Genomic DNA, 24,896 nt, shown 5'->3' on the forward strand with positions numbered 1-24,896 from the left:
CCCCGCGATAGCCCGAGTTCGAAACCCATCCGGCGCCGTTTCTTTTCCCCGCTTTTTTCCCCGCGACAAAAATTACGAGGCCCGGCAAAATCGAGCACGGAAGGCGGCAGACCCTTCCTCTTCCCGATCACACGCGCCTACGCCATGCGACAAAAACCGCGCCGTCCGCCTCCTCTCCTGCGGAAGGCGGCGGACCCTTCGCCGTCCCGTTTGCCCGCCTCTAGAGCCACTCCCGCACGGCGGCAGCTTCAACGCCCAGAGCGGCCGCCATCAGCCAGCGCGAGTTCGTGCAACGACGCCGGCGAACTCGTCTTGCGCTGCCAGCTAGCAGCTCGGCCGCTTGAGGCAGGAGGCAGGCCGGCTACCGGCTCGGCCGCCGCCACCGGGACGCGCACCGGCACAGGTTTTGGTAGGCGCCGCCGGGACGCGCCGGGAGCGGGTTCGGCCGGCGACACCGTGGCCCCCGCCGAGATGACGTCGGGACCCGCCCAAGACCACCGTGCTCAATCTGGAACTCAATTCGAGCGGAGGTGAGCTTCCTGAGCGAGGTGAACAGCTCTTCCTTTTCTTTTCCCTCTACTAAAGCACGGAAATTTCTTTGCTGCGTCCACCAACACCTGTGCCCTCAACAGAGACGGTCAGAACTTGTGCACCCAATCAAATGTACCCAAGAAAGACTACAACATTAAAATCTAGGGCTACCAGTGCTTCGCAAAGGCTTCAACGCGAATCAATGCTCCAGAATCCCCGGATCATCCCGGCCTCAACTCCCTCCGCCGCGCCCCCACCTCGCTACCCCGCGATAGCCCGAGTTCGAAACCCATCCGGCGCCGTTTCTTTTCCCCGCTTTTTTCCCCGCGGCAAAAATCACGCGGCCCGGCAAAATCGAGCGCGGAAGGCGGCGGACCCTTCCTCTTCCCGATCACACGCGCCTACGCCGCGCGACAAAGACCGCGCTGTCCACCTCCTCTCCTGCGGAAGGCGGCGGACCCTTCGCCGTCCAGTTCGCCCGCCTCTAGAGCCACTCCCGCATGGCGGCAGCTTCAACGCCCAGAGCGGCCGCCATCAACCGGCGCGAGTTCGTGCAACGGCGCCGGCGAACCCGTCTTGCGCTGCCAGGTAGCGGCTCGGCCGGTTGAGGCAGGAGGCGGGCCGGCTCGGCTGCCGCCGCCGGGACGCGCCGGGAGCGGGTTCGGCCGGCGACGCCGTGGCCCGCGCCGAGACGACGGTGCTCAATCTGGAACTCAATTCGAGCGGAGGTGAGTTTCCTGAGCGAGGTGAACAGCTCTTCCTTTTCTTTGTCAATCAAAATTGTATCCATGGAATTTGTTTTCTTGGCTTTTAATTTTGTTAAATCTACAGGTATGTAGAGAACTCAGACCTAGGAATATTTAGATGCATATACAAAAATAACATTGTGAAGTAAACCGTTTCAGCTTTGTTTAATAGGTCACCTAACTTCTTTGTTGAAGCCAATCATATTCCTGTAGATATTAGTGCTGCGTTATCTTATTTTATTATCATTGATCTGACGGATATATATGTAGATGACTTGTTATGATATTGTCACGGCAAGTACTCAGGAGGACATGGTCGCCGCAGTAAAAGAAGAAGACGCTACGGGTGTGTTGATTTGCATCCCGTGCTCCTAGCCGCATCCATGCCGCCCTGCTTGCCTGCTGGAAATCGAGTTTGCAGCTCTGGAATTACTGAAATTTAGTTTGTTTTTCTTCTCTCACATAGATTGATTTCGAGATGGAAAGCTCCTAGCAATCGTGAAGACTAGGAACAGGAGTGATTTGTCTAACACTCTAACGTGATGTCTTTGCTCGAGGCAAATGTTGTGGTAACGGTCATGGCACATTTTCCCCTTTCCTTTATTACAGGAAAAGGGACTTTGAAATTTCTTTTCTCATTATTGTTATTTAATTATCTCATTCAGGCTTAGACCAATTTTTTCGATCACTGGCAATATAGGTAACTAGGATTGTTCAGTTCTTGTTCCATTACAATGAACTGAAAACATTGGAATACTTGTGTTTAGATTGCCATTGTACAATTAGTCAAAAAGATAAACCTAGAAGCTTTTGCATATGCAGTATGCTTTATTACCAACACATATATTGTTTTTTGATTGCTTAATTTTCAATATGTGATGTTGCCATAGCGTTAGCATCGGCATTATTTGTTCAGGGATGCCATAACAATACTCATGTACAGGTGGCGAATATTGGTTTATACTTGATTGTGTTACCTGCCTTCGGAGCAAGAATACTGAGACGTTACTCTTCAGGTGATAGAAGGAAAAAAAAACTTTCTGTCAACACTAATGAGGTTGTACCATTTGGAGCAGCCATGCAGGTCAGTTCATGAATCCTTGATGTGTTCACTAAATAAGATGTTGAGAGCTTAGGGCAATTGGGGGACCTGAACTAAAATAAAGGAGCACTAGGATAAATTTTTTTGTGATAGTTGCAGGCTGTAGATGATTAGGTCTGGGTAGAATTCCTGAAATTTATTAAATCAAATAAATGTTGAATACATGTGTATCCTTGACAACTTACATTGCTTCCAATACGAAGAAATGCTTTTATTGTACTTTTCGTTCAAAGTTTTGCAAATAAACTACTATTTTCTGCTCATCAACAAAAAGGATTTGTCATATTCATTTACATATTATTATATCAAACAAGCTTACACATATCTGGAGGAGGCTCATAGCATTGGTGCTGATGCAAACCTATTCGCTCTCTTCTGAAGCGTTTCTTTGGCTTCTTTGTGTGCAAATCCCTGGGGGAGGTAGAGGATTGAGGTGGGATTATGAATAAAATGATTGCAGATTAGGTGGTTTCGATGTTTCTTGAGGCAATTTGCAGGCCAAACATTATGATTGTGTCATACAGTGCTTCTGCATATTAGATGGTTCTTGAAATAATTGTCTCTGTTTTGGGGATAAAGATGATATAAACATATATTGCCTTTTGGTTGTTTTGATGTGCATGGATAAAGTATCGCCCGTAGCGTTAGCATGGGCCACCTTACTATTCTCATGAGTTCACTAATTATATTCTAGATTTCTTTGCAGCTCAACAACTTTTATTCACTAATCTTTCTTTTTTAGGTAATGGATATGCTTGGTCCCCGCCTTTGGGATGTGTGGAATTCAATGGGATAGGCGTAAGTGTCTTCCTTTCTTTTTTCATGTTACTCTTTTGCCTTCATGTTTCGGTTTGCAGACTAAATGATTCAACATCTTGAACAGCAGAACAGGATGTCTGCGAATATGGCTGCCTGCATTGCCGTAGAGAGCATATCAATTCTTATCAATTCTAGAGAACTCCATTCTAAAGGGTGAGCTGAAATTGAGGCTCTTTTTGCAGGACCTTTGAAGGAGCTGAGGTTGTTCCTTGGTACATGCATGCTCCTGTTTCATCTTCAAAGGAGGGTGGAAGGCACAGGGAAAAGAGAAGTTGATTTCAGAGAGGTGTCAAGGGATGAGCTGGAATTCCTCCTAGATCATGCGTTGTGGTTCAATGCTCTAAACAAAAGGCTAACCAAATCATGCCTATAGTCTATTCATATATACATGGCAATGATGTATTTTCAGCAATCCATGCCTATGAAATTTTCCTAATCTATACATGTGGCCATTACATTGTTATTTTTTTTTGTTTCTGCATATTTCTTCCATTTATATGATGTTAGTTCCATTTAATTTATCAACATATCCCATTGACATCTAAATTAAAACACATTCAATATGTGGAATTGTGTAGATGGATTTGCAAGAGAAGATACGCAAGCTATTTGCTCGGGCTCCTGGTCTTATTCTTTTTGAAAGTCAGGCTCCTGACCATCACAGTCCTGTATGGATTCTTTCTGAGTATTATAATTATGTGATATTGTACTTAAATATGTTTATTTTTTAATCCTAGCATGGGCCAACTTACTAGTGATTCAAGACCCACAACTAACAAGTCTACTAGTGAGTTTTTGCATCACTGCTAGGAGACAAGGTAGATCGGTAAGCAACTCTTGCTAATCATATCTCATATGACTCTTGTTATTGGGTGACATCTCTATGTCTCGCTCCCAACCTTTTGCCCCAAAGTCCTTAATAGTTAAGATGACCTTGTCAAGCTAACCAACCCTTATGCGTGTATGTATCCGATACAACTCTGTCTAGTCAAGGAAAACCAGTGGTGCCATAATTTCATAGACCCACCACTAATCATACAAGACATGGGATAGTGCAAGGTTTTGGTAGGGCATGATAGCTAAAAATTTGTGAGGGATCGTTCTACTTCTAATATAATCGCACATAGTAGTAAAACGGTAAGAACGACATTCATATAGTTGTGACAATATGGCCCATTATCATAAGTGATCTCCATCACCATTGAGCCTGTCCTCCATGTTGATCTTCATCTCCATGGTTCTTATGCTCCGTCCTCTAGTGATGAAAACTCCAAGAACTAATACATGCTGGTACACCTAATAGCGAGTAATGAAGATTACAAGTGGGGCTTGGATCATCACAACTTGGCACGTAGGCCACTACATCAAATGTAACAGTTCATATGGCTCCTGCTGAATTGTCATAATCATGACACGCAGGTCATGAATCAATTACACACATGAATCACATACACATAGGGGCCATACCGACCACAAAACCTGCAAACCAGAGTTATGCGTTTCCGATGTCCAAACCTAAATTGCCAAAACCCCTATCTTAGAGGCCGCATTTGGGAAATCTAATTTCCACAAAAAACAGCAGATCCATTCAAAACCATGTGTAACTTTTTTTGTAGATGCAAATCGATATAAAATTCTCCTCAATCTGAGTTCGTATGCAAAAGTTATGACTCTTTTATCGTAAAACTATGCCTTTGCAACAAAACTGAATTCATAGTAGATCCAATACACTACCCTATGCATCTCATGCATCTGGCTTATGTCCCTAAGTTTTGATTCGACCAATCACATTGATCTCCAACTGCAGCGACTAGGTTTATGTGCATCACTCAACTCCGATGGCGGAAAAACCAACTGATAGGAGTAGGTCGTTACACAACCTTCGCAGCAAGTTCACAAAACTAGGTCATAGATCAATCTGCAACTATGCATATCTCCATATGCACACATCCGAACCTATAACGATGCAGCACTAGATCTAGTACCACTGTAGGGATATGGGGTAGCAAAAAAAATTTCTACTGCATAAATCAGGAACACTGCTGTTATAGATCATGGAATTACCACTAGACGCGCGGGTGCGGAACTTCTGTTGCGAGTCGATGTCGTGCAGATGGAAGCCGGCAGTTGTTGAGGGCCATTATACGCCCATTATGGCCGCCAACATTGCAAATAATGAAGGAACTTGAAGTATTTGGGATATAAAGTTTAGTAAAACTAATGAGTTCCACAAGCTTTGGTGGTTTGAGATATTTAGCAGGACTATGCTGAAAATGTGCAAGAAACAACACTAAATGGAAACGATGGTGAAACATGGATACAATATGACACCATTGCAAACATTCTCAAATGCCAAATTGGACAGCACCATGTTGAAGATCTCATTGATATGATCAAAATGGACACTTGGATCACCCAATTTGGAGTCCGGACGAAAAAGTTATGCCTCCAGGAAAATCATCGACGCGGCCCGGCCCGGGCGGCCTGACAAGGCCAGCCGGCCTGGACAAGGCTGGCCGGCCTGGTACCTCCTCAAAACACTTGCCACTGATCATAATAGCCTTGGGGACTTACCAATGGACCCTCAAACACTAGGGAGGCAAGCCAGAAGTGAAAAAGACCAGAAGGCCTCATATGTCTCTCCAATGGGCTCCCGATATGGCCGCTCGATGTTGGGCTGATCATCCAAGGATTGGAGTTGCACCTACATGCAATGAAACACAAGGGAAATCAATGCCAACCATTGGATGGAAGTTAACACGAGTGGAGGGATGGATGAGTTTGTCACATGGATCAAAGGGCCCACCTTCCGCATGAATAACGTCCAACCGACTTGATACCACCTTGGAAGAGTTACTACACACCATCCATCACACAATGGTGGTTGATCCGATGCCTTATAAAAGAATCCCAGGCCGCCCGGCCTTTGCCCACGTGTTTCAGTAAACTACCCACATGACCGACATCAGGAACACATCTGAAGCGTCCACGAGAAGGCGGTGGCCGAACGACTGAAATTCCAGGCCGGCTGGCCTCACTTTTTGGCCGTTCGGACTAAATCCAATTGGAGGTTACTCCAACCGATGTTGCAAGAAGGAATATTCGGGGCATTATCGAATATCGGAGGATCCTAGGCCAGCTGGCCCCACTTTGCAGCATCTCAGGCTCAACTTTGTGTGGATGCTACGTCCACCGACCTACTTGTGTCTAAGCTAAGCAACTACCCAAGAACCGACCTGCAAGAGCTATAAATACCTGCCCCCTCCTTCACTTCAAGGCACGGAGAATTGGAGCAAGTCCAAGGTGAAGCGTAGCGCTCCACATATCTTTAGAAAATAGGGAGAGAGGCGAGGTGAGAGTCCAGAGAGGAGCCGGAGTGTCGGCCCCTCTCCAACTTTGTGCCTCCGAGGAATGAAGCTTCAATTCGAGTAATTTCCTCTTCTTTCGTCAGTATTACTTTCTCTCCTTTACTTTGTTAGTACTTGAATACTTGGTCTCTCTAGTTGTGGGATCCTTTGTCTGTGTGGGTAGTAAGTTATATCCATTTGGGGTTTCTTCTATCCTTAGTGCGAGGCGGAAGTCAGTAACTTGATAGTGTAGGCGCGGTGCCTAGGCTTTGTTAGTTACCTTGGGTTGTGTTCCACCCCACGGAACTGCAGTGGTAGGCGGCAGGTGGTGACAACCCTGTCCGTCCTTGTAGTCCACCACGTTTGGGTGTTTTCATAGTAGTAGTTGCCGACAGATGTTGGACTCTCTTCTCATCCCAGTCTGAGTCCTTCTCTTAGGCCGCCGGAGCAACTAGAGTATAAGTCAAGTATTCTTGATAGGAGTAGTTTGCAAGACGACATTAGAACACCTCGACCTATCTTATCTGGAGCTCTTCACTCCCGTCGTATCCCCTGGATAAACAAGATTCACTACTTTCTACACTTCTCGTTCCTCGTGGATTCGATAACCTAAAATACTCCAAGGTGAAAGCTATATCGGTATCTGTATGCTTGCGGATTTATTCTGTTAGGCTAAGGACTGCCAACAACAGTGCAGTTGTGAGAACCTCCTCATGAATGGCTTGTCCTTGTGCAGCAGATGTGGCACCTCCAAGGTATCCACACGTACGGGAAGAAGCGTCGCACTCTGGACTTCTAGATACGCAAGAAAGACCTACGACTTGGCACACAGGAGGGCGGGCATCAGAGAATGCGGTGGTCAAAGGGGGTGGACGACCAAGAGGCTTGGATTAGGGTTTTGGGCGGCCCCTTGTTGGTATTTTACTGTCGGGTCTGCTTAGGGATACCCTTAGGCAGAGAGATGATCGTGGGGGATCGCTGTCAAGAACACGATGGTACAAGCAACACAATGGATAGACAGATTCGGGCCGCAGATGTTGCGTAATACCCTACGTCCTGTGTGGGTTATATTGCCTGGGATGCGTAGAGAGGAAGTCTCTATGTGTTGAAGGTCCTAGCTAATACCTAGATCTCTAGATCAATGAGAGGGGTCCCTGCCCGCCCTTATATAGGCCGGGTGAGTAGGGTCACATGGAAATTATGAGTCGGTTTATCTCCTAGAGCTTATCCCTGTTGACACTCATTACGACAAATTCTGAGCGTCAATAATGTCCAAATAAATGGATGTGCTTGCATTTCTTACACTTATGTTGCTAATAATTCAGCAAATTCCACTTGTCCTTGTAGCATTTTGTGAGTGCAGGTTTTTGGCTGAAAATAAAGGGAAATCTTACCCTTTGATCCAAGGAGCAAACATGCCATCCAATCACGCATCGCCATGTAGGCATCATATGGATTGGAGGGCCCACCAGAGCACCAAGCCGACATAACAACAGGGGAGGCACATGGCAATACAACAGGAAACTTCCAAGAGGGAGCCAGGCCAAAGGCGGTGACTAGGGGCTGGGCCCACTGGTCGGCCGACCCCATGGTCGGCCGGCTAGTAGGTGCCTCCACCGACCTTCCACTTTGGAGGGATGCTTCCTGGAGACTTCCTAAAGTCGGTTCCAAGTGTTATATGTCAAGCTTTGGCCATGTAGGTGCTGGTTTCACCCTTCTATAAATATGAGAGGGGGGCTCCTAAATGGGTAGAGAGAATAGAAGAGTAGAAATGTATCCATCCTCACTTGTAAAGCTTTAGGGGTAGAATTCAGGTGTGGAGTTGTATTTCAAGGAGTTAGAGTCTTCATGGAAAGATGGTATGTCTTATATCTTCTCTTTATGTAATGTCTTGACTCTCCTCTAGTTATCTATTTCATACATCTTCGTATGTTTGGTTCATATGCTTGGTATGTGTGTGATCCTTTCATGATAATATGTTGAGTAATTTATCTTGCATGTCAACTTGAGTTAGTTAGATAACAACACATCTTAGTTTCATCCCCCTTAGTTGGGTGCTCTAGAACTAAGGCTCCTGATAGAGATGGATGTCCTTGCGCAAGGCTAGAGTAGTAATTGTTAATGCAGACATGGTGTCTGGGTTAAAGTTTACGTTTGAATGTCGTCCTTTCCAACATTTTGTAGAGGTAGCCTGCGAGTGGTGACAGCCCCGTTAGTGCCATCCTAATCCTCCACGTTAGGTTAGGAGGGTAGGAGGTGCATAAATGTAACACCCTAACTTTTAAATTCCAGCATTTAGTAATAAATTTAAATGGCTTTATTCTATTTCTAAGGTTTTCTGTGCTAGACTTGCATTTAATCTCAATTTTTGTCTATAAGTAATTAAAATTTATCATAAGTTTAAAAATTTGTGTTGCATTCATGCTGGTGCATACTTTTATTTGAGTGTGGTTTGAATTCAAATTTGAATTTGAATTCAAACTTTGTTTGATTTAGGATTAGGAAAGAAAAGGAAATAGAAAGGAAAACCCAAACCCTTAACCCAGCCCAAAACCAAACCCAACCGGACTCAAACCCAGCCCAGCAAACCCAACAGCCCAAGCCCACTTCCCCCTCTCCCTTCCCGGGCGGCCCAGCCCGCACGCCACTCCGGCCCAGCCAACTGCGCGCGCGCTCAGCAGCCCAGCGCTCAGCCCACACCCCAGCTCGCTCGCGCGCTGCCATCCCCGCTAGGCCCAGCGTTTCCCCGCTCACCGCAGAGGCGCGCCCAAGCGACGCACCCCGGCCGACCCACCTGCCAGCCTCCCCACTCTCGGACTGCAACGGAGCACCTCGGGCCCACCCGCCAGCGAGACCGAACGCCCGCGCGTCGCCCGCGACCTCGCCCCCTCTCGCCGACAGGCCGGGCCCGCCTGTCATCCCCCACCTCCCGCTTCCCCCGCGCGCGCACCGGCCGCAAGCGTGATCACTGCCGTGATCTCCGGCACTCCCTTACCATCCCGCACGCCGAGAATCTCGGGTCTCCTCTTTAAACCGCCCCGCGTACCTTCTGCGCCCACCAATCCACCTCGCAACGCCGCCTCCGCGCCGCTCTACCCCTACACCCCAGCTCCGCCGGAGCAGAGCATCTGCTCCGCCGTGGCCGCACCACCCCGCCGTGTCTCAGCCACCGAGAACCCCCGCAAAAGCTTTTCCCTGTGCCCAAGCATCGTCCTGAACCGCTGTCTTGACCCCGGCCGCAGGCAGTCACCGGGAATTCGTCGAGATCCATCTCTGGTGAGCTCGCTGCGCCGCCGTATTTCCCCACCGCCGGTGGGCCTCGAGCCACTCTAACCTTCTTTCCTGCTTCACAGCTCACCTGCGCGTCGATTCAGGGGGCTCAGAAGCCCGGAGGAGCAATCCCGCACCCGGACCGCGAGCTCCGCCACGCCCTGCCGCCTGAACCCCGCCGTCGACCACGCTACACCGGCGCTCCTCCCGTTTCCAGGGCTCGGTAAGCACCAGCTCGCCTCCCTGGTCATTTTGCGCTAGTATGGATGGCCGTAGCCCCGATAGCCCCTAGGACGCCACACGCCGGTGAGGCCTCGCCGCCTAGATCCGCCATGACCGCCGAACTCAGTGCTCTGAGCCTCCCCGGGCCCAAATAACCCCCCAGGTGGACAACGCACATCGGGTACCCCCCCACGGTCAAACCGCAGGCCTAACCGTGCCCCGTAGCGGCCAATTTGGCCGATTCCGGCGATCCCCCGCCGCGGGAAATCTAACTCCGGTGGCGCGCCGCCGTTCCCCGTGCCCCTTCACTCCAGCCGTCGGATCCGCAACCAATGCACAAGATTAGATCGCGGCCATACTTGTTCTGAGCCGCCGGATCTTGATCCAACGGGCCATATCTGCGCGTACCCCTTCGGCCCGGCTCTTTTTCTAAAGAGACCCTGGGGTTTTCTTTATTCAACCCGTGGTCCAACTCTATTCAAAACTATTTCTAGTTAGGTCCGGTTTTTAACGAGTAGGACCCTGAGCTTTTCCCTATTAGAACCCGCCGTCCAGACCTGCCATTTTTGCACGTTAGACCCTGGAACTAAGGTTTAATTACGTTTAGACCCTCGGTTTTTGCAGAAAACCCCCTGAAACTTAGTTTTTGTCGCAAATAAGCCCCTAGAACTTGTTTTAGGCCTAGTTTATGCGTTTTAGCTCCGTTTTTAGCGTTCTTTATGTCCACGCGATCGTTGTAACGCGTAGAATAGTATTAGAGTAGTTTAGTGCGCTGTTTTTATGTATTGATGTACTGTTTCTTAGCTTTTTGTTAGTGTTTGCTCGTATGCTTATTTCTGTGCATTGTTTTGGCCATGTGTTCGTGAGTAGACGTTGATCCTTCTGAGGAGCCTCAGTACCAGTACCCGGAGCAGCCGTCTTCGGAGCACTTTGAGCAGCAGCCAGAGCAGTACGAGGAAGGCAAGTATAACATGAACCACCCATCACTTTAAATACATTTTCATACTGCATTTTAATATTGTATGCCTATAAGGATTTCCTAGCCACTTTATATCCTTTATATATACCTTTGGGTTGCATTTTGGTTAGTTGTGCTAGGTTGCTGCGCTATAACACACTCTGGTCCTTTTTTTAATTAAATTGATTAATGTTTTACTTGAACTTAATTCTGAGAGTGGCACTCTGTGTGGCTTGAGTGGCTCACTTCTCGTTAAAAGATGTTTTTTTTAGAAACATGGTTTAGGGGGCCAGCACGGTGCTTACTGCCTGGTTGGCCACTCTCCATAAGGACCGGTTCATAGAGCGACAACCTGGGACAACAGCGCTACCACAAGGCTAGAATGGGATAGACTTGGCGTAATAATTAGATCTTTTTGGTTTGGAGTAACTTACCTGCGGGGCAAGAGTAGTAAGCTTCAATGGTCCCTGCTCCTCCGGCTTGGTCTGTGCTTGGATTGCGCTCCTGTGCTTGTACCCCCGGAGGTGGGCCCCATCGTCGCCGACCTAACTCTCGCGGTTACGCCTTACCAACGAGATTCTTTCTAAAGGCCTCGTAGTGAGTCGCTGGCCATCTCACCTAAGGAAGTGTGATGAACAACTGGCGTAGCTCACGACTTGTGGGTAAAGATGTGCAACCTCTGCAGAGTGTAAAACTGGTATACTAGCCGTGCTCACGGTTATGAGCGACCCAGATCCTCCTTTTGATTAGTGGAGTTATCTCCTTCCGACGAGGGAGGTACTTCTCGGGGTTTACCTTGGTGGCTTGGTTTTGGGTATGGTTCTCAGTAGTAGTATAATTAATTCTGATTAATTACTATGTAACTGGGTTAATGGTAATTCATCAACTCGTAGTAAATAGCTTTAATAAAACTTTGCCAACACTTAAAAGCTAATGCAGTTGAGTCAGCCAGCCTAGAGCCTCATAGTTTGTGTTATACTTGTTGAGTACAAGTTGTGTACTCACTCTTGCCTCTTCTCTACTTTTTCCTCTTGGCTACGCTACTGCTGCTCAGTTCCTGCCGACACGAGGGAGTTCGTCCAGCGCTACCAGGACTACGAGGACTTCTAGGTGCTTCGTCTCCCAGTCGACGTCCCTGTGGCGCCCTGTTTCAGCTTCGGAGAGCTTTATTCGTATTTTGTACTTCGCTTCCGCTGTATCAGACATTTTGTCATTATTGTAATAAATAACATTCGTATTCGCTTTATTATGTCTTTTTACGTGATATGTGCTATGATATAGGGCAACGTATGCTATGGAAACCATCCTACTGTGAAAACTCGTGCAAACCACGGCAAAAAGGTCGTCTAAATTCATCAAAAAAATCACACATGCTGATGATATGATGATACACAACCTTGTAAAATATTTTGTCCAAACTCGACTTCGTTTGTAAGATATAAAAATAACAAATTTCAACCCAGAAAGCTGTCAGATGATTTGTTAGAAATTTGTTATTTTTATATCTCACAAACGAAGTCGAGTTTGGACAAGATATTTTACAAGATCGTGTGTCATCATATCATCTGCATGTGTAATTTTTTTGGTAAATTTAGACGACTTTTTTATCGTGGTTTGCACGGGTTTTCACAGCAGGCTGGTTTCCATAGCATACGTTGCCATGATATAGTGTTCATTCTGTTGTATATACGTGTGACTTGATCCTGGCACGTATATGATTGCTCGGTTTATGTTCTTTTATAAACCGGGTGTTACAATAAATGACCTCGATGTCCAAACAGTCTATTTGACATGCTTGGCTCTCCCCGGTGTGCTTGGAATCTTTAATTCCTGTTGACAGTTGATTTGGATAAATATCTCTTTATGTTTCATACTTCCTAAGGATGATGAAATGTCTCTAGTTCCCTTGTCTTGCTTCCCATTTCCTGCTACCCATAAATGTTTATCTTTTATGCTCCTTCTCTCTCACACTATCTTGCTATCATTATTATCACTTAGCCTTGACCAGGCTTGCCTTTTAACTCTGTAGTAATTCTCCCTAGCTTAATAATATCTTTGCACCATAGTCTTCCCTGCGGAAATATAAATGACACCCCGATTTACTTATTGGGTAAAATGTTACACCGGTATATTCTGTGCGCTTGCAGAATAGTTCATGATTCAAAAATACTCTTGTTCCTTACTAATTGTGCTAAAATATGTTTAGCATTTCTTAGTGCTGTTACTATGACATGTATTTAAATTATGTTTCTATAGTTGACGTTAAGAAATACCAACAAATATTTTTGGCGCCGTTGCCGGGGAAGGCACAGGTTAAAGAATTATTAATATTAGGGAAAATTTTGTATTGTTAATATCCAACGTCCGTTCTGGACAACCATGCTGTTTTCTCTTTTCTAAGTGAGAACAGGGGTAGTGTTCGACTGAATTCGATTCGCTGGAAACTCCATGATGAAATCCGAGTCGACTCAAGAAAACATGATCAAGGGTCATTAACTTCAAAAAGAGTTCAACTCTCGGCAATTGGATCAGTCTTGATTGCTTCATCGTCCTTCAATAAATAAGGCCCAGGATTTTCTTCGAATATGGTTTTCTTTTGTTATTGCCTTATCACCAATGGCAAGAGAAGATTATACTGATCAAAGGGGCCAACCATATCATGTTGCAATCCATCGGTGAGTTGAGAATCTGTCACCATTTATCAGGGTCTCTAGTTCGGTATAATAAAAAATCTACGATCAATCTGGAATATTATTTGGAGAGAAGTAGTGATATCCCCGAAGACCAGGAAGTATCAAGGTAAGTATTCAGCCGGCTCCCCTAGTGATACGATAAACACAAAAGATACATGCTGAAAACATATGGAATATGATAAACACACATGGTACGTGCTGGAAATAAAAGGAACATGATAAATATTCTTGATAAAAATGCATGTTATACATGGTTTGTTTTGGTCACATTTAAAATTTTGATAAACGACCATGATTCACCAAAAAGAAACATATGGCATGTGATAAACACACATAATACACAATGAATGCCCATGATCCATGATAAGTACATGCGATATGAGAATCACATGTAATTTGTTAAACACACGATCCTTTATAAAATTACATGATAAATCCTCATCATGACTTGAATAAAATTTTGTGATAACTGAAAATTGATTGAGGAAAAATGTCTTGTTCAAAGGACTTAAAATTTTGAACCCTTGCCGATAGGTAAACCGGTAGTTATCTCATGTTTATTTCCAAACCATTGCATGTTTGCATTTCAGGGGTTTTCAATTAGAATTTTTGCATGACTTTTGCATCTTTTTGCATTGAAACCCTTGTCATATTTGATTCCTCAACTTTTGCATTTGCATCCCTCATAAAATGTGAATTTGAGCAAGCAACCTAAGGGCATTTTGGGGAGAAAATGGCCGCCAACCTTGTTTGGAACCTAGTGCATGCATGAACTTGGATGATTTTCATGTCCAAATTCATTTGGGGCCACTCCTAGGCCTGCACCGGCCTGCCCGTGCATGCATTCAATCAATTTTGGGACCTTGGGTAGACATTCATGTGCTCAGCCAAAAATCAGAAATTTTGGGGCCATTGGGACCCCGTCCGACCACCATGGTCGGCCGACTATGGGCCCCCTCCCCTCTATAAAAGCCAAAGAACAGGAGCCTTCTCTTGCTGCCCCAAACCGAGCTGCAAGTGATTTCCCTCGTGTTCTACCTCCCTCCATTCAGTTTTCTCTTGTTCTTGCTTCAAATTCATAAGAAGAAACAAATAATTTATGCTTTTTCCCTCTCTTTCGTGTTCGTGTTTCCTTTCAATCCCGCTGCAAGAACGTGTTTGTGGTGGTACTACTACCCCACAAGAACGATTTTGTGGTGCGGACTCACCCACAAGAACGATTTTGTGGCGTGTTATCAGCCACAAGGACGATTGTTGTGAGAGGCAACCAAGCCCCTCAAGGACTATTAACTTCTCGGATGACTAACCTTCATTTGCTAACGCTAATATAATCGTTTCGAGTTGTTGTGCGTTCTTTTAAAGCCTTTCTTTTATTTTAGTGTACTGTTCTTACTTGTGTTTGTTATTTTCTTTGTATGTCTTCTTGGGGATTGTTCGGGTGGAAGGATCGTTGTTTGAAGCTTAAAGAATCAAGTTTTTCAAATGAGCAAGAGCTGAAGAGCAGTAAGAGTAGCTTTTCGTTAGAGAAATACAAGTGGCCCTAACCATCTCTCTTTCTATGCTTATTTACAAGAATATTTTGTGTTAATTGGAATGTGGAGAACCACCCAGGAAAATAGTACAACCACAATACTATAGTTCTCTAGTCTTGACTGATTAATTAGAAACTCTAGCTTGTGACAGTCTTACCGAAAGGGCAAGAGGGGATGTATCGACGAGGTCCTTGGCTAAGGTACCGCCTCGTTAGGGAGAGTTATGACCGCTTTGGCTTGAAACTTTATTGGATTGTCACTTGTTAGGGAATCTTTGTAAAGGTCTTGTAGTGAATCCCTAGCCACTCACCAAAGAAAGTGTTTAAGAGGCTAGCTACCTCGGGCGATATGGAAAACACGAATTGTGGGTAAAGTGTACAACTTCTGCAGAGTGTAAAACTGATATATACCGTGCTCACGGTCAAGAGCAGCTTGGACCCTCACATGATTAATAAACTTAAAGACAGATATAACTCATATTCTGGTTTTTTTGTGGCCTTGCTGAGTACCAACCATAAGTGTATACACCCTTACTTATTGCTGTTCAGAAGAAAAAGTTGTTGTGAAGTCTTTCGAAGATGATGTTGAGTTCTAGGCGTACGCAACCCCCGGTCGATTGCTTGTGAAATTTAAAGTCTTCGTTTCCAGGTTAAGCTGTATAACTCTAATTGTCTTTTACTTGTTGTAACTCTCTTTTTGTGATACTGTTACTGATTATTTAGTTATAATGTCTCTATATGTATGGAACTTGATTCTTGCATACATATAGTTATGCATTCAGTTTTGTCCTTAAAATCGGGTGTGACAGACACGCACCACTGTGAAGCAGCACAACAAGAGGTAGTGCAACAGTAGGGGAGCAAAGCACATGCCTTGGAGGGAGAAAGAAGAGGCAGTTGGGTGGGGTCCACATATGGAGGGCTCCCTAATGACCCTGTAGTTTGCGGACTAAGTAGAGGACCTGCTGAAGTTATTTTTCTTTACTCCACCCTTCTTCAAATTTGGGGTAGGAAGCTTTATAGAGGTTTTGCTGGAGCTGTCGTTATATCTTTCACAGCAAGCATCACTTTCTTAGCCTTCTTGAAGAAGAGGCTTGATAGCAGGTATGCCGGAGCCGTCACTACGTATAATCGTCTTTCACAGCGAGCATCACTTTCTTAGGCTTCTTGAATAAGAATTAGTACCCACACGTACTTTGGCCGATCGAGGACATCAACTGCCTCTCACCCTCCAAAACCCCGCTACTTAACACGAGCAGTGAGCCAGTAACTTCACCAATCACATCTCCTGTCTAGCTTACTTGTCACGAACTTCTTCCATCCATCCACAACCCAATTCCCAGCTTGAACACTTCACTTCTGAGTTCGGAGCACTAGAAACCCAAGCAACCATGACAACCACCTCCTCCGGCACCCTCTGCAAGCACCATAAGGCGGCGTCCGTTTGCGTTCCGCCACTGCTGATGCATCTGCGCCGTCGTATCCATTGCTGCACTCCTCCTCATCACGGTCGTCGCTGCCATGCTAGCGCTTCACCCACACCCGGCCGTCGCCACACTCAGGATGCTCCGCCTCGCCTAGATCTGCGTCTCCCCGACCGGCCCCTCCCTGAACGCCACCCTCGACGCCGACCTCGCCATCCACAACGCGAGCCCCGTGGCCGCCTTTGCACACAACACCGGCCGCGCCGTGGTCTACTACCGCGGTGCGTGGGCCACGGACGCCGAGCTACCCCCGGGCGCGTCGGAGCAGACGGCACCGAGGCCATGACCGTCTGGTTCACCGTGCTCGCCTACCGCCTGGCCGTGCGCACGCCGCAGCTGTACGGCGACAGCATCGGCCGCGGGGACGTACCACTCACGGTGCGGACGGCCGTGCCAGGCACGGCCACGGTGCTCGGCTTCCTGAGGCACCGTGTGGTCATCATCACAGTGTGCGACGTCGCGGTGAGCTTGCGTGCGCAGGGTGTATAGACATCGTCGTGCCGATACTGCACCAAGCTCTAGCGAGTCATGTCTCCGTGTGTAGTGCCATTGTGGCAAATTGCAAGATGTTGCAAACTTGAAATTGTTATGAGGTGCATGTATGCGATGGAGTGCTCAATCGTTTGACCAGGAGATTAACAGATGATTACCAATTTACCATAATTATATTGTCATATGTTGGTGAGGAGTTCGAATCAGGTGATAAAGGTTGGTAAAAATAATAATTATTCACTATTCCCCAATATGCTGCATGGTGAACTGCAAGCTCTTTTGTTTTGTCTTTGTTGTTAGAAGGTATTGGGTTGAATGTTAAAACTTGTATTACTTGCAATTTGCCATTGGTAACGGGGGACATATCAGGTGCAAACCAACCTTTCTGTGCAAACCATGCAAACTCTAATCTGAGCCACCGGATTGGAGTTTGTATGGTTTGCACGGAGAGGTTGGTTTACACCTGGTATGTTCCCTTGGTAACGAAATGCATGTTTGCACCAAGAGTGGTTGTGGACCTTAAAATTTTGTCTATTGCTACTAGGAAATAAACTTGGGTTCCATTCTTTGTTATCTCGGGAAAGGATATATTTTCATTTTTCAGGAATTGAGATATAGCTGATAACTAGGTATTATTTTTATGGCATTGAAATAGATGGACTTGAAAGGCATGAGGAACACATAACTGTAGTATGAACTGATCACAGAATAAGCATGAGAATCAGTATTTCTCTTTGAAAGATAAGTTAGCAACATGACTGACCCAAATTAATTGAGCTTCATTCAAACAGAACTGGATAAATGGATCACTATCAAAATGCACCAATGAACATATAGGCATAGCAAATAATTACCATTAGTCCAGCATATGTATCTTTGACCAAGCAAAATGAAATGGACTGACCCAAAAGCATAAGCAACTACTCCTTGTGGCGGTTGACAGTGTTCTGATCTATATGGCTCGGAAAAGTTAATTTCCCAGTCTTCAGACTCCATATTAATGTCTATGATGTCGTCTTAAGGATTTGCTAAACAACGACCAAAGATGAAGGAGACTGTATTGGTAATGTGCTGAGTCTTTCTGGAAGTATTGAGGGTGATGAAGGCCTTTGGAGTGCCACTCAGTGCTTTTTTTTCTCAGACAGCATTGGGATCTTAGAGAGAAGCTTCACATCTATCACTTTGTATTGCTTCTTTATCTCAATAAGGGCCTTCTCGCCCACAACATCAACTTGATCTTCGTATTTCTCATACAGCATGGGCAGTGTGTATGCCATCAGGAAAACTGCGAACAGGGATCACTTTCAGCATCTCACAAATGACAATGAGAAATAGAAGTACAAAAATGATCTTATACACACTAGAAAGCTGGGATAGGTAATATTTTATTATTATATATTGAATATGACATTTTGGATCGGATGTAGTGCATGCATAGTTAATAAGTACAAAGTTCATGTGGGCACTATACCCATTTTTTCGTTTTCCACATAACCTATATAAAGCTGATGTACAAAACCAAGATATTCAATTTCATTGTTCAATCACGCACTGATATCAAATTTTGAAATCTCAGGATATCACAATCTTTTATCTGATAAAATTCGTCACTTTCTGGTTTTCACCAGCTGACATGCTACCTTGGAAGGAGAAAATCAAGACAAAAAATGTATCTTCCTTAATTTCATTCTTCAAAGATAAGGCAAACCTATTGTTACCAGAAGACAGTATTGTGCACACGCATGTGCTTGTGCTTAATCATAAGCATGTATGCAGACATTCATGGACCAAGGCAACTATTTGTTTGTACAGGCAGATATTATTTTCTGAACATGGCAACTGAAATATCAAACTTAATCACACATTTTATAAGTATGTACAGGCAACTGTTTGTTTGTTTTGACCAAGAGTACAGGAAACCCTTTCAGAGGCCATTGTTTATTGTTTATTGTTTATCTTCAATGCATTACTGAGATTATTTAGTTAAAATATGAAAGTTATTTAGATGAAGTAATAGAGTGCAGATGTTCAGATCGAAGAAGGCTGTAATGCATGCTAATTTGCTGTGAAAGCCAAGGAGAAAGTAGAGAAGGAGATTACTAGTGTAAGACAGAGTCAGGAAGCTGAAGCAGCCGCCAATTATAGAAATGAACCACAAGATTGCAACCGTCTGCCATGAAAGAAAAAACAAAACAAAGAGCTCCGGTGAAATAACATGACGGGCAGCAACAGAAAACAATTATGTGGTCGAATTAAGGTGAATTACCGTCAGATATGTTTTCAGATCTTTCCCTGAAGCAACATTGCGCAATGTATAGAAAGCCTCATTGATTTCTTTCCTTGCAATATGAGCTATCTTCAGGCACTGTACTTCAGATAGAATGACCTCTGGAAACTTTGGAGGAGACCTGAAAAATTGATGACTTCATACGAACTCCAAGATATGATCGTAACATAGGAAATAACCAGACAAATCCTTTCAGGAAAATTTGTATGCAAACATGTTTTAGATAATTCTTTGCATTTGGGATGAAAATAAGCAATCATTCTCCAGAAAATCAAACAGAGAATGACATGAGTAACTAAGATCTAAAATACTACTAAAATATATATTTGGGACTGCACGTTCTACAATATGACAATTTTTTGTAATCTTCAATAAAAATAGGAAGCAAAGCAGTGTATTTTCAAGGTTTCAGATTAAAGTTAAGAAACCAAATTAAAAAAACCATGAGCACTAGGAGGAACAGAAAGTGTTACCTGTTGACGAAGGACGCAGCGTTAGACCACACGAACCAGACGGTGAGGAAGACGATGAGCGTGTGGCAGAGGAAGGTGAGGAGGTGGTAGCCGATGCCCTCGAACAGCAGCCAGATCACGGTCACCCCCGCCAGTATGCTCCCGGATGTCTGCTTGTCCCTCCACAGCACAAGATCGGCAGCTGAAACAGAAAAAGAAAATATAACACGATGGCAAGTGTCAAATTCGCAGTGGCAATAAAAGGAGAACAGCCATGATGGCGAGTGTCAATTTTGCAGTGGCATTTCGAAGATCCAGGAACTTCAGTGGGAAATTAAATCCTTCCGCTCCCTGATATATACCCTTGCCCCCTCCGAGGACGTGATGGAGCGGATGCTTCCTCCCGAAGAGCTTCTTCTTCTTGGATTTCTTCGACATTTTGTCATCATCCGAATCCGAGGAGGACGACGAGTGCTTGTATTCGTGGATCTTGTCGTTGATCTTCTCCAGGAGCGAGCCATGCTCCTCGCTTTCGGACATCATCCCCTACCCTAACTTCTCTCCCAAATATATAAATACACAATCAGATCGAGAAAGGCTAAACAAATGTAGATGATCTGAATTTTAGAAAAGTAAACATAATGGAAATGGAAATGGAGAGACGAATCAAGAACCTGCCCAACATATCAAGGAGCGAGAATACAGTCGAGATCGATCAAGAATAAGTACTTACAGTGTTCTTCCTTGCAGTTTATTTTACGTTATTAGTCCTGGGGTGTCTGCCTTTACCTTTCTGTTTGGTTGGGTTGGAGTTGTTCTTCTTTGGGAGGAAACCGAAACGTAAGGGGGGAGCCCCGTAGATATAACGGTCGGGAGCCAAAGGCGGAGGATGGCCAGAAATAGCAACACATCCATCCCTCACTTTGCAAACGTCGAATCTGCATGTCTGCTTGCTCCCCCTCCTATGTGTAATCATTAAGTTTGCTTATATAGATCGCACATGCTCTGCCTTTGATTTCCGCTGCAGTTGTGTTAATTGTTAATAATCAACGTGAAGAGTGTGAACTAAACAGGATATCCACATCTGGTAAACACAAATATTTTTCGATAAGGCGACGGTATTTTTGAGCTATTTTTTCTTACAGTTAAAATATTACATACATCGAAATTGAAACAGATAAGAAAGAAAAGTTTGGAGACAATGGCTCACCATGTATCCTATCTAGGTGTAACAATATACACGTGACATAGTGTAACAAAATAACCATCAAACGACCTATGCAACAAGTAAAAAACTGATCGCGATATATTCCCTAAAAAAGCTGATTGCGATATAATCTGGGACAACTTGGTGCGAATTAATGCCAAAGTATATTTTTCATTCACCCAATTCAAACATCATGTTGTATTACGGACAAACTAGTACAAAAGATGTTGTCCACTGCACAGACCACACCACAGATAAAATGAGGAAAACCGAGAAAAATCCAAAATGGCAGATATATAACCGGAATTGGCAGACACGCGCGCGCCATGCCTACACCTATATACAAGGCACTACTGACTAGATTGAATTTTTTATAGAAAAAAATTCAATTCATCGATCACGACTAGATATCTGTAGCTGTACCACCGGCCATCATGGCCTTGAACTCGTCGAAGTCGACGCGCCCGTCGCTATCCCGGTCGGCGGCAGCGATCATGTCGCGCACCCGCGCCATGCACCCGGCCTCAGGCAGCCCCATCCGTACCAGCACGGCCTGCAGCTCTGCGACAGAGATGTAGCTGTCGCCGTCCTCGTCGAACACCGAGAACGCCTCCCTCATCTCCTCCTCCTTAGCGTTGCCATGGTCGCCGGCGAGCTCGGCGTGGAGCGCCTCGAAGTCCTGGAACCGCAGCCCCGGCATGCCAGGCGCGACGTACGCCGCGAAGACGGCTTCAAGCGCGCACGTGGCCGCTGGCGCTCCTTGCGCGGGAACGGTGGCGTGGTCGAGGCCGAGGCCGAGCCTGCCCAGCGCGGCCAACAGCTCGGTGGGCGTGATGACGCCGTCGCCATCGCGGTCGAACAGGTCGAAGACGCGGCGCAGGCGCTGGGACTCGAGCCGCCGTTGCCGGCCGCCGTTGCAGGGCCCTTGGCGTTGCATCTGCGGCAACGTCCCTGGCCGAGCTGACGACGCCGCCGCACTGACAGAAGGCGCGGACATAAGCAGCGGCGGCGGAGCCATCATATGCGTTTCAGCGTGTGTACGTTTGGAATTTAACGTTGTTGGAAGGGTCGTTGGTTGAAAGGTTTGTGTTGAGCTCTACGTATAAGACTCGCTATATGGACGCAAACTTTTACGTGTTGATCAGGGTTACTGGCCTGTTTTGTGTAGGCGTCGTTCATATATATATATATAGGGGCCACGGAAAGAGAAATGATTTTGGACGTGACGCGATGTCGCGATGTGCAACGTTACCTGACCTGTACAAGTTGTGGAAAATCCTATAACGAGCTCCTCATCTTTATTTTAGAGCTGAGGCGGCAAACAGTTGATTTGACATGCAAGGAATTCCTCCGTTCTTGTACGGAAAACTGTGGACGAGGTTCGCGGAGGGTAGTTGCCGTGGCATTTTGCTGTGCTGCTGTAGTATTGCCTTTGCGGATAAATTGTTTTTTTATAGAAATACTTTAAGGGAAACCCTAAAGATTAATTAGGTGCGGCACCCAGAGTTTGAACCCTGAACGGGAGCACCCCGACCAGTGGCCTTTGCCACTGCACCGTGAGCCCCTTCGCCCTTTGCGGATAAATTGTTGGCATCATATCGATTGGGAAGTTCCTGGATTTTTCTTGTTTGACATAGTGACATTGAAGTGTGCTCGACTCTAAGATGACAAAAGCAATTCTCAAAAAAAAAAAAAGACAAAAGCAACGCTTGGAATTCATCTAGTGGAAGTTTAGAAAATGGATCGTCTGGTCCGGACTCGGATGCTGTAACTCAGCTTGTTTGGTTTGAGAAATGAAATTGATTTGTTAAACACTTCCATGCATATATCCTCAACAAAAGAAAACAATAATTGTTATTCTACAAGAAATATTCCAGAAAAATTATAAAAAATGTGGTGGACCATCCAATTTAGAATAGATTTGGCTTTCAAAACGAGACACACCATATCACGGAACATGTTGGATATGATCCTAATTATAACGTGTCTTGTGGGGACGCTTGGAGGGTCTATGGTTCGGGTCATGTGATTAGCAGATTTGTTTCTGTGTTTGACTGCAGTCAGTTTAGTCCACTCTATATATACATCTTGTAAGTCATACGGGAAGAGTTGATGACTCATTGTATTTCCTGCATTGTAATTCTCTCATTATAGTGAAGATCGCCGGTTGGGGCCCGTGGTTTTTTTCTGCAAGGGTTTTTCCGTGTAAAAATCATGCCTGTTGTTCGATCTTGTTTTCGCATTATTATACGCTAACAGAACACCGAATTTTGAGAGTCGAATAGAAAGAACGCCTTAGGCCAGTCTCAGTGCAAGTTTCATTGCACTATTTTTAAAAACAGATAACTAGGTAATCGCGTTATGTGGATTTCATGGGGTTGAAACTCTCCTCTCATCCCATGAAACTCTCTCTCCTCTCTCCTTATAATGATCATGCCAAGTCATAAAAAATGCTGATGTGGCATCTAGAATTTAATGCATGAAACTCTATAATACTCCCAGTGAAACTGGCCTTAGTGTATGTTGGCAGCCAAAATTGGCAAATACCGAGACTGACCGGTCTGACCGGTCTGGTCCTGTGTAATCCGAGTCGAGTTAGATCTGTAATTTGGAGTTCGTTTGTAACACGATTTGGAAGGGGTACGTCCTCCCCCGCCTATAAATATAAAGGCTACGGCCGATTGAGGTCTTGCTACCCAATCGAAACATTCAATCTACTATTTTCCTATTTTCCTCAAATCCTAGCTTTTCCAACCTCATGCTGTTCTTTGCTCGTCTCTACGGCGTTCAAGGGCGTCATGGATGGCCTGCCGGCCTCAAGACAACCCTAGATCTGCGATCTCCGACGGGGTCCCTCCCGAGTTCGTGGTTTTAGGTTTTTTCGCGGCGTTTTCTGCGTCCGACCGGTTGGCGCGACCGGTCTGACCGGTTGCCGGTTCAGATCGTTGCGATCCTATGCGTTCTAGCACTTGTGAGTTGACCAATTTAGCGTCAACATACTTTTTGGCGACTCTGTTGGGGAAATATCTGTTCAAGTCGGCCGGTGAAAAGCCCATCCCCTCCAATGTAGATTCGACTCCTATTGAAGTCAAGTATGAGGACATACCTGAGGAGCGTCACAAGCAATTCGAGCCCCAACTCAAGAAGGAGCAGGATGAGGCGACGAGGAGATTGCTTGCATGTTATGGGAAGACTTGGCAAAGCGTCGTCGAGAAGGAGAAGTTCGTCATGCCTACATTCACGCCGCCGCTGCCGAACCCATCTACTATGGCTACAGCTGTTGCATCATCTGCTTCTGCTGCAAGCAATGTTAGTTTTTCATTCGAATCTATTAATCAGTTTGCGGAGGCCTTTGTAGTATATTTGAACAATCGCAGAAGCTTACACAAGATCTACTCATTGATTTGAATATGCAAAATAGGGTAAGAGCAGCTAATGATTATTCTAATAAAACTCCTAATGCTAGTTCCTTGGCTGTGCAAACAGAAAATATTCAATATGGGATGCCACCAAATTACTTCGCGGGGCAATCACCACCACTAGGCACAATTCGGCCCAGTATGGCCGAACCGGCCAGACCGGTCCAGCTGACCGGTCAGACCGGTGCCTCGGTGGCTGGATCGGTCCGACCGGTCGCTCCGACCAGTCAGACCGGTGCCATGGTGGTCAGCTCTTCCCTCTTCGGCTGCCTCTGGCTGAGAAGAATTGCCGGATTTTGTGCCACCATATACTACAAAGTCATATGGTGAACTCCC

At 45.5% G+C, this 24,896-nt stretch overlaps 2 protein-coding genes and 1 long non-coding RNA gene across 7 annotated transcripts; 1 reads left to right on the forward strand and 2 right to left on the reverse strand.

Annotated features, from left to right (window-relative positions):
- The first annotated feature begins 500 nt into the window (after positions 1 to 500).
- On the forward strand, positions 501 to 4,070 carry LOC120665929. 5 transcript variants are annotated; one of them, XR_005671448.1, is made up of 5 exons: positions 501 to 530; positions 1,548 to 2,361; positions 3,122 to 3,177; positions 3,381 to 3,840; positions 3,936 to 4,023. It is a non-coding gene; the product is annotated as an uncharacterized LOC120665929 (long non-coding RNA). The 5 variants fall into 5 exon arrangements; XR_005671447.1 differs by lacking the exon at positions 501 to 530 and adding an exon at positions 860 to 1,259; XR_005671449.1 differs by lacking the exon at positions 501 to 530 and adding an exon at positions 3,263 to 3,301 and having other exon boundaries at positions 1,266 to 2,361; positions 3,936 to 4,070.
- A 13,912-nt stretch (positions 4,071 to 17,982) lies between these two features.
- On the reverse strand, positions 17,983 to 20,483 carry LOC120668164 (reticulon-like protein B1). Its single transcript, XM_039948076.1, has 5 exons — positions 20,297 to 20,483; positions 19,956 to 20,136; positions 19,462 to 19,603; positions 19,296 to 19,365; positions 17,983 to 18,480 (listed from the first exon to the last, which is right to left on the reverse strand). Exons 1-5 carry the CDS (start codon positions 20,475 to 20,477, stop codon positions 18,317 to 18,319), a joined length of 738 nt encoding a protein of 245 aa, XP_039804010.1. The 5' UTR covers positions 20,478 to 20,483; the 3' UTR covers positions 17,983 to 18,316.
- An 809-nt stretch (positions 20,484 to 21,292) lies between these two features.
- Positions 21,293 to 22,230, reverse strand: LOC120668165 (probable calcium-binding protein CML21). The gene has a single exon (XM_039948077.1). The coding sequence runs from the start codon at positions 22,160 to 22,162 to the stop codon at positions 21,545 to 21,547; it is 618 nt and encodes a 205-aa protein (XP_039804011.1). The 5' UTR covers positions 22,163 to 22,230; the 3' UTR covers positions 21,293 to 21,544.
- Between the last annotated feature and the right edge of the window lie 2,666 nt (positions 22,231 to 24,896).

Source organism: Panicum virgatum, chromosome 3N, assembly GCF_016808335.1.
Source record: "Panicum virgatum strain AP13 chromosome 3N, P.virgatum_v5, whole genome shotgun sequence".
In the NCBI taxonomy this organism is placed as follows: domain Eukaryota; kingdom Viridiplantae; phylum Streptophyta; class Magnoliopsida; order Poales; family Poaceae; genus Panicum; species Panicum virgatum.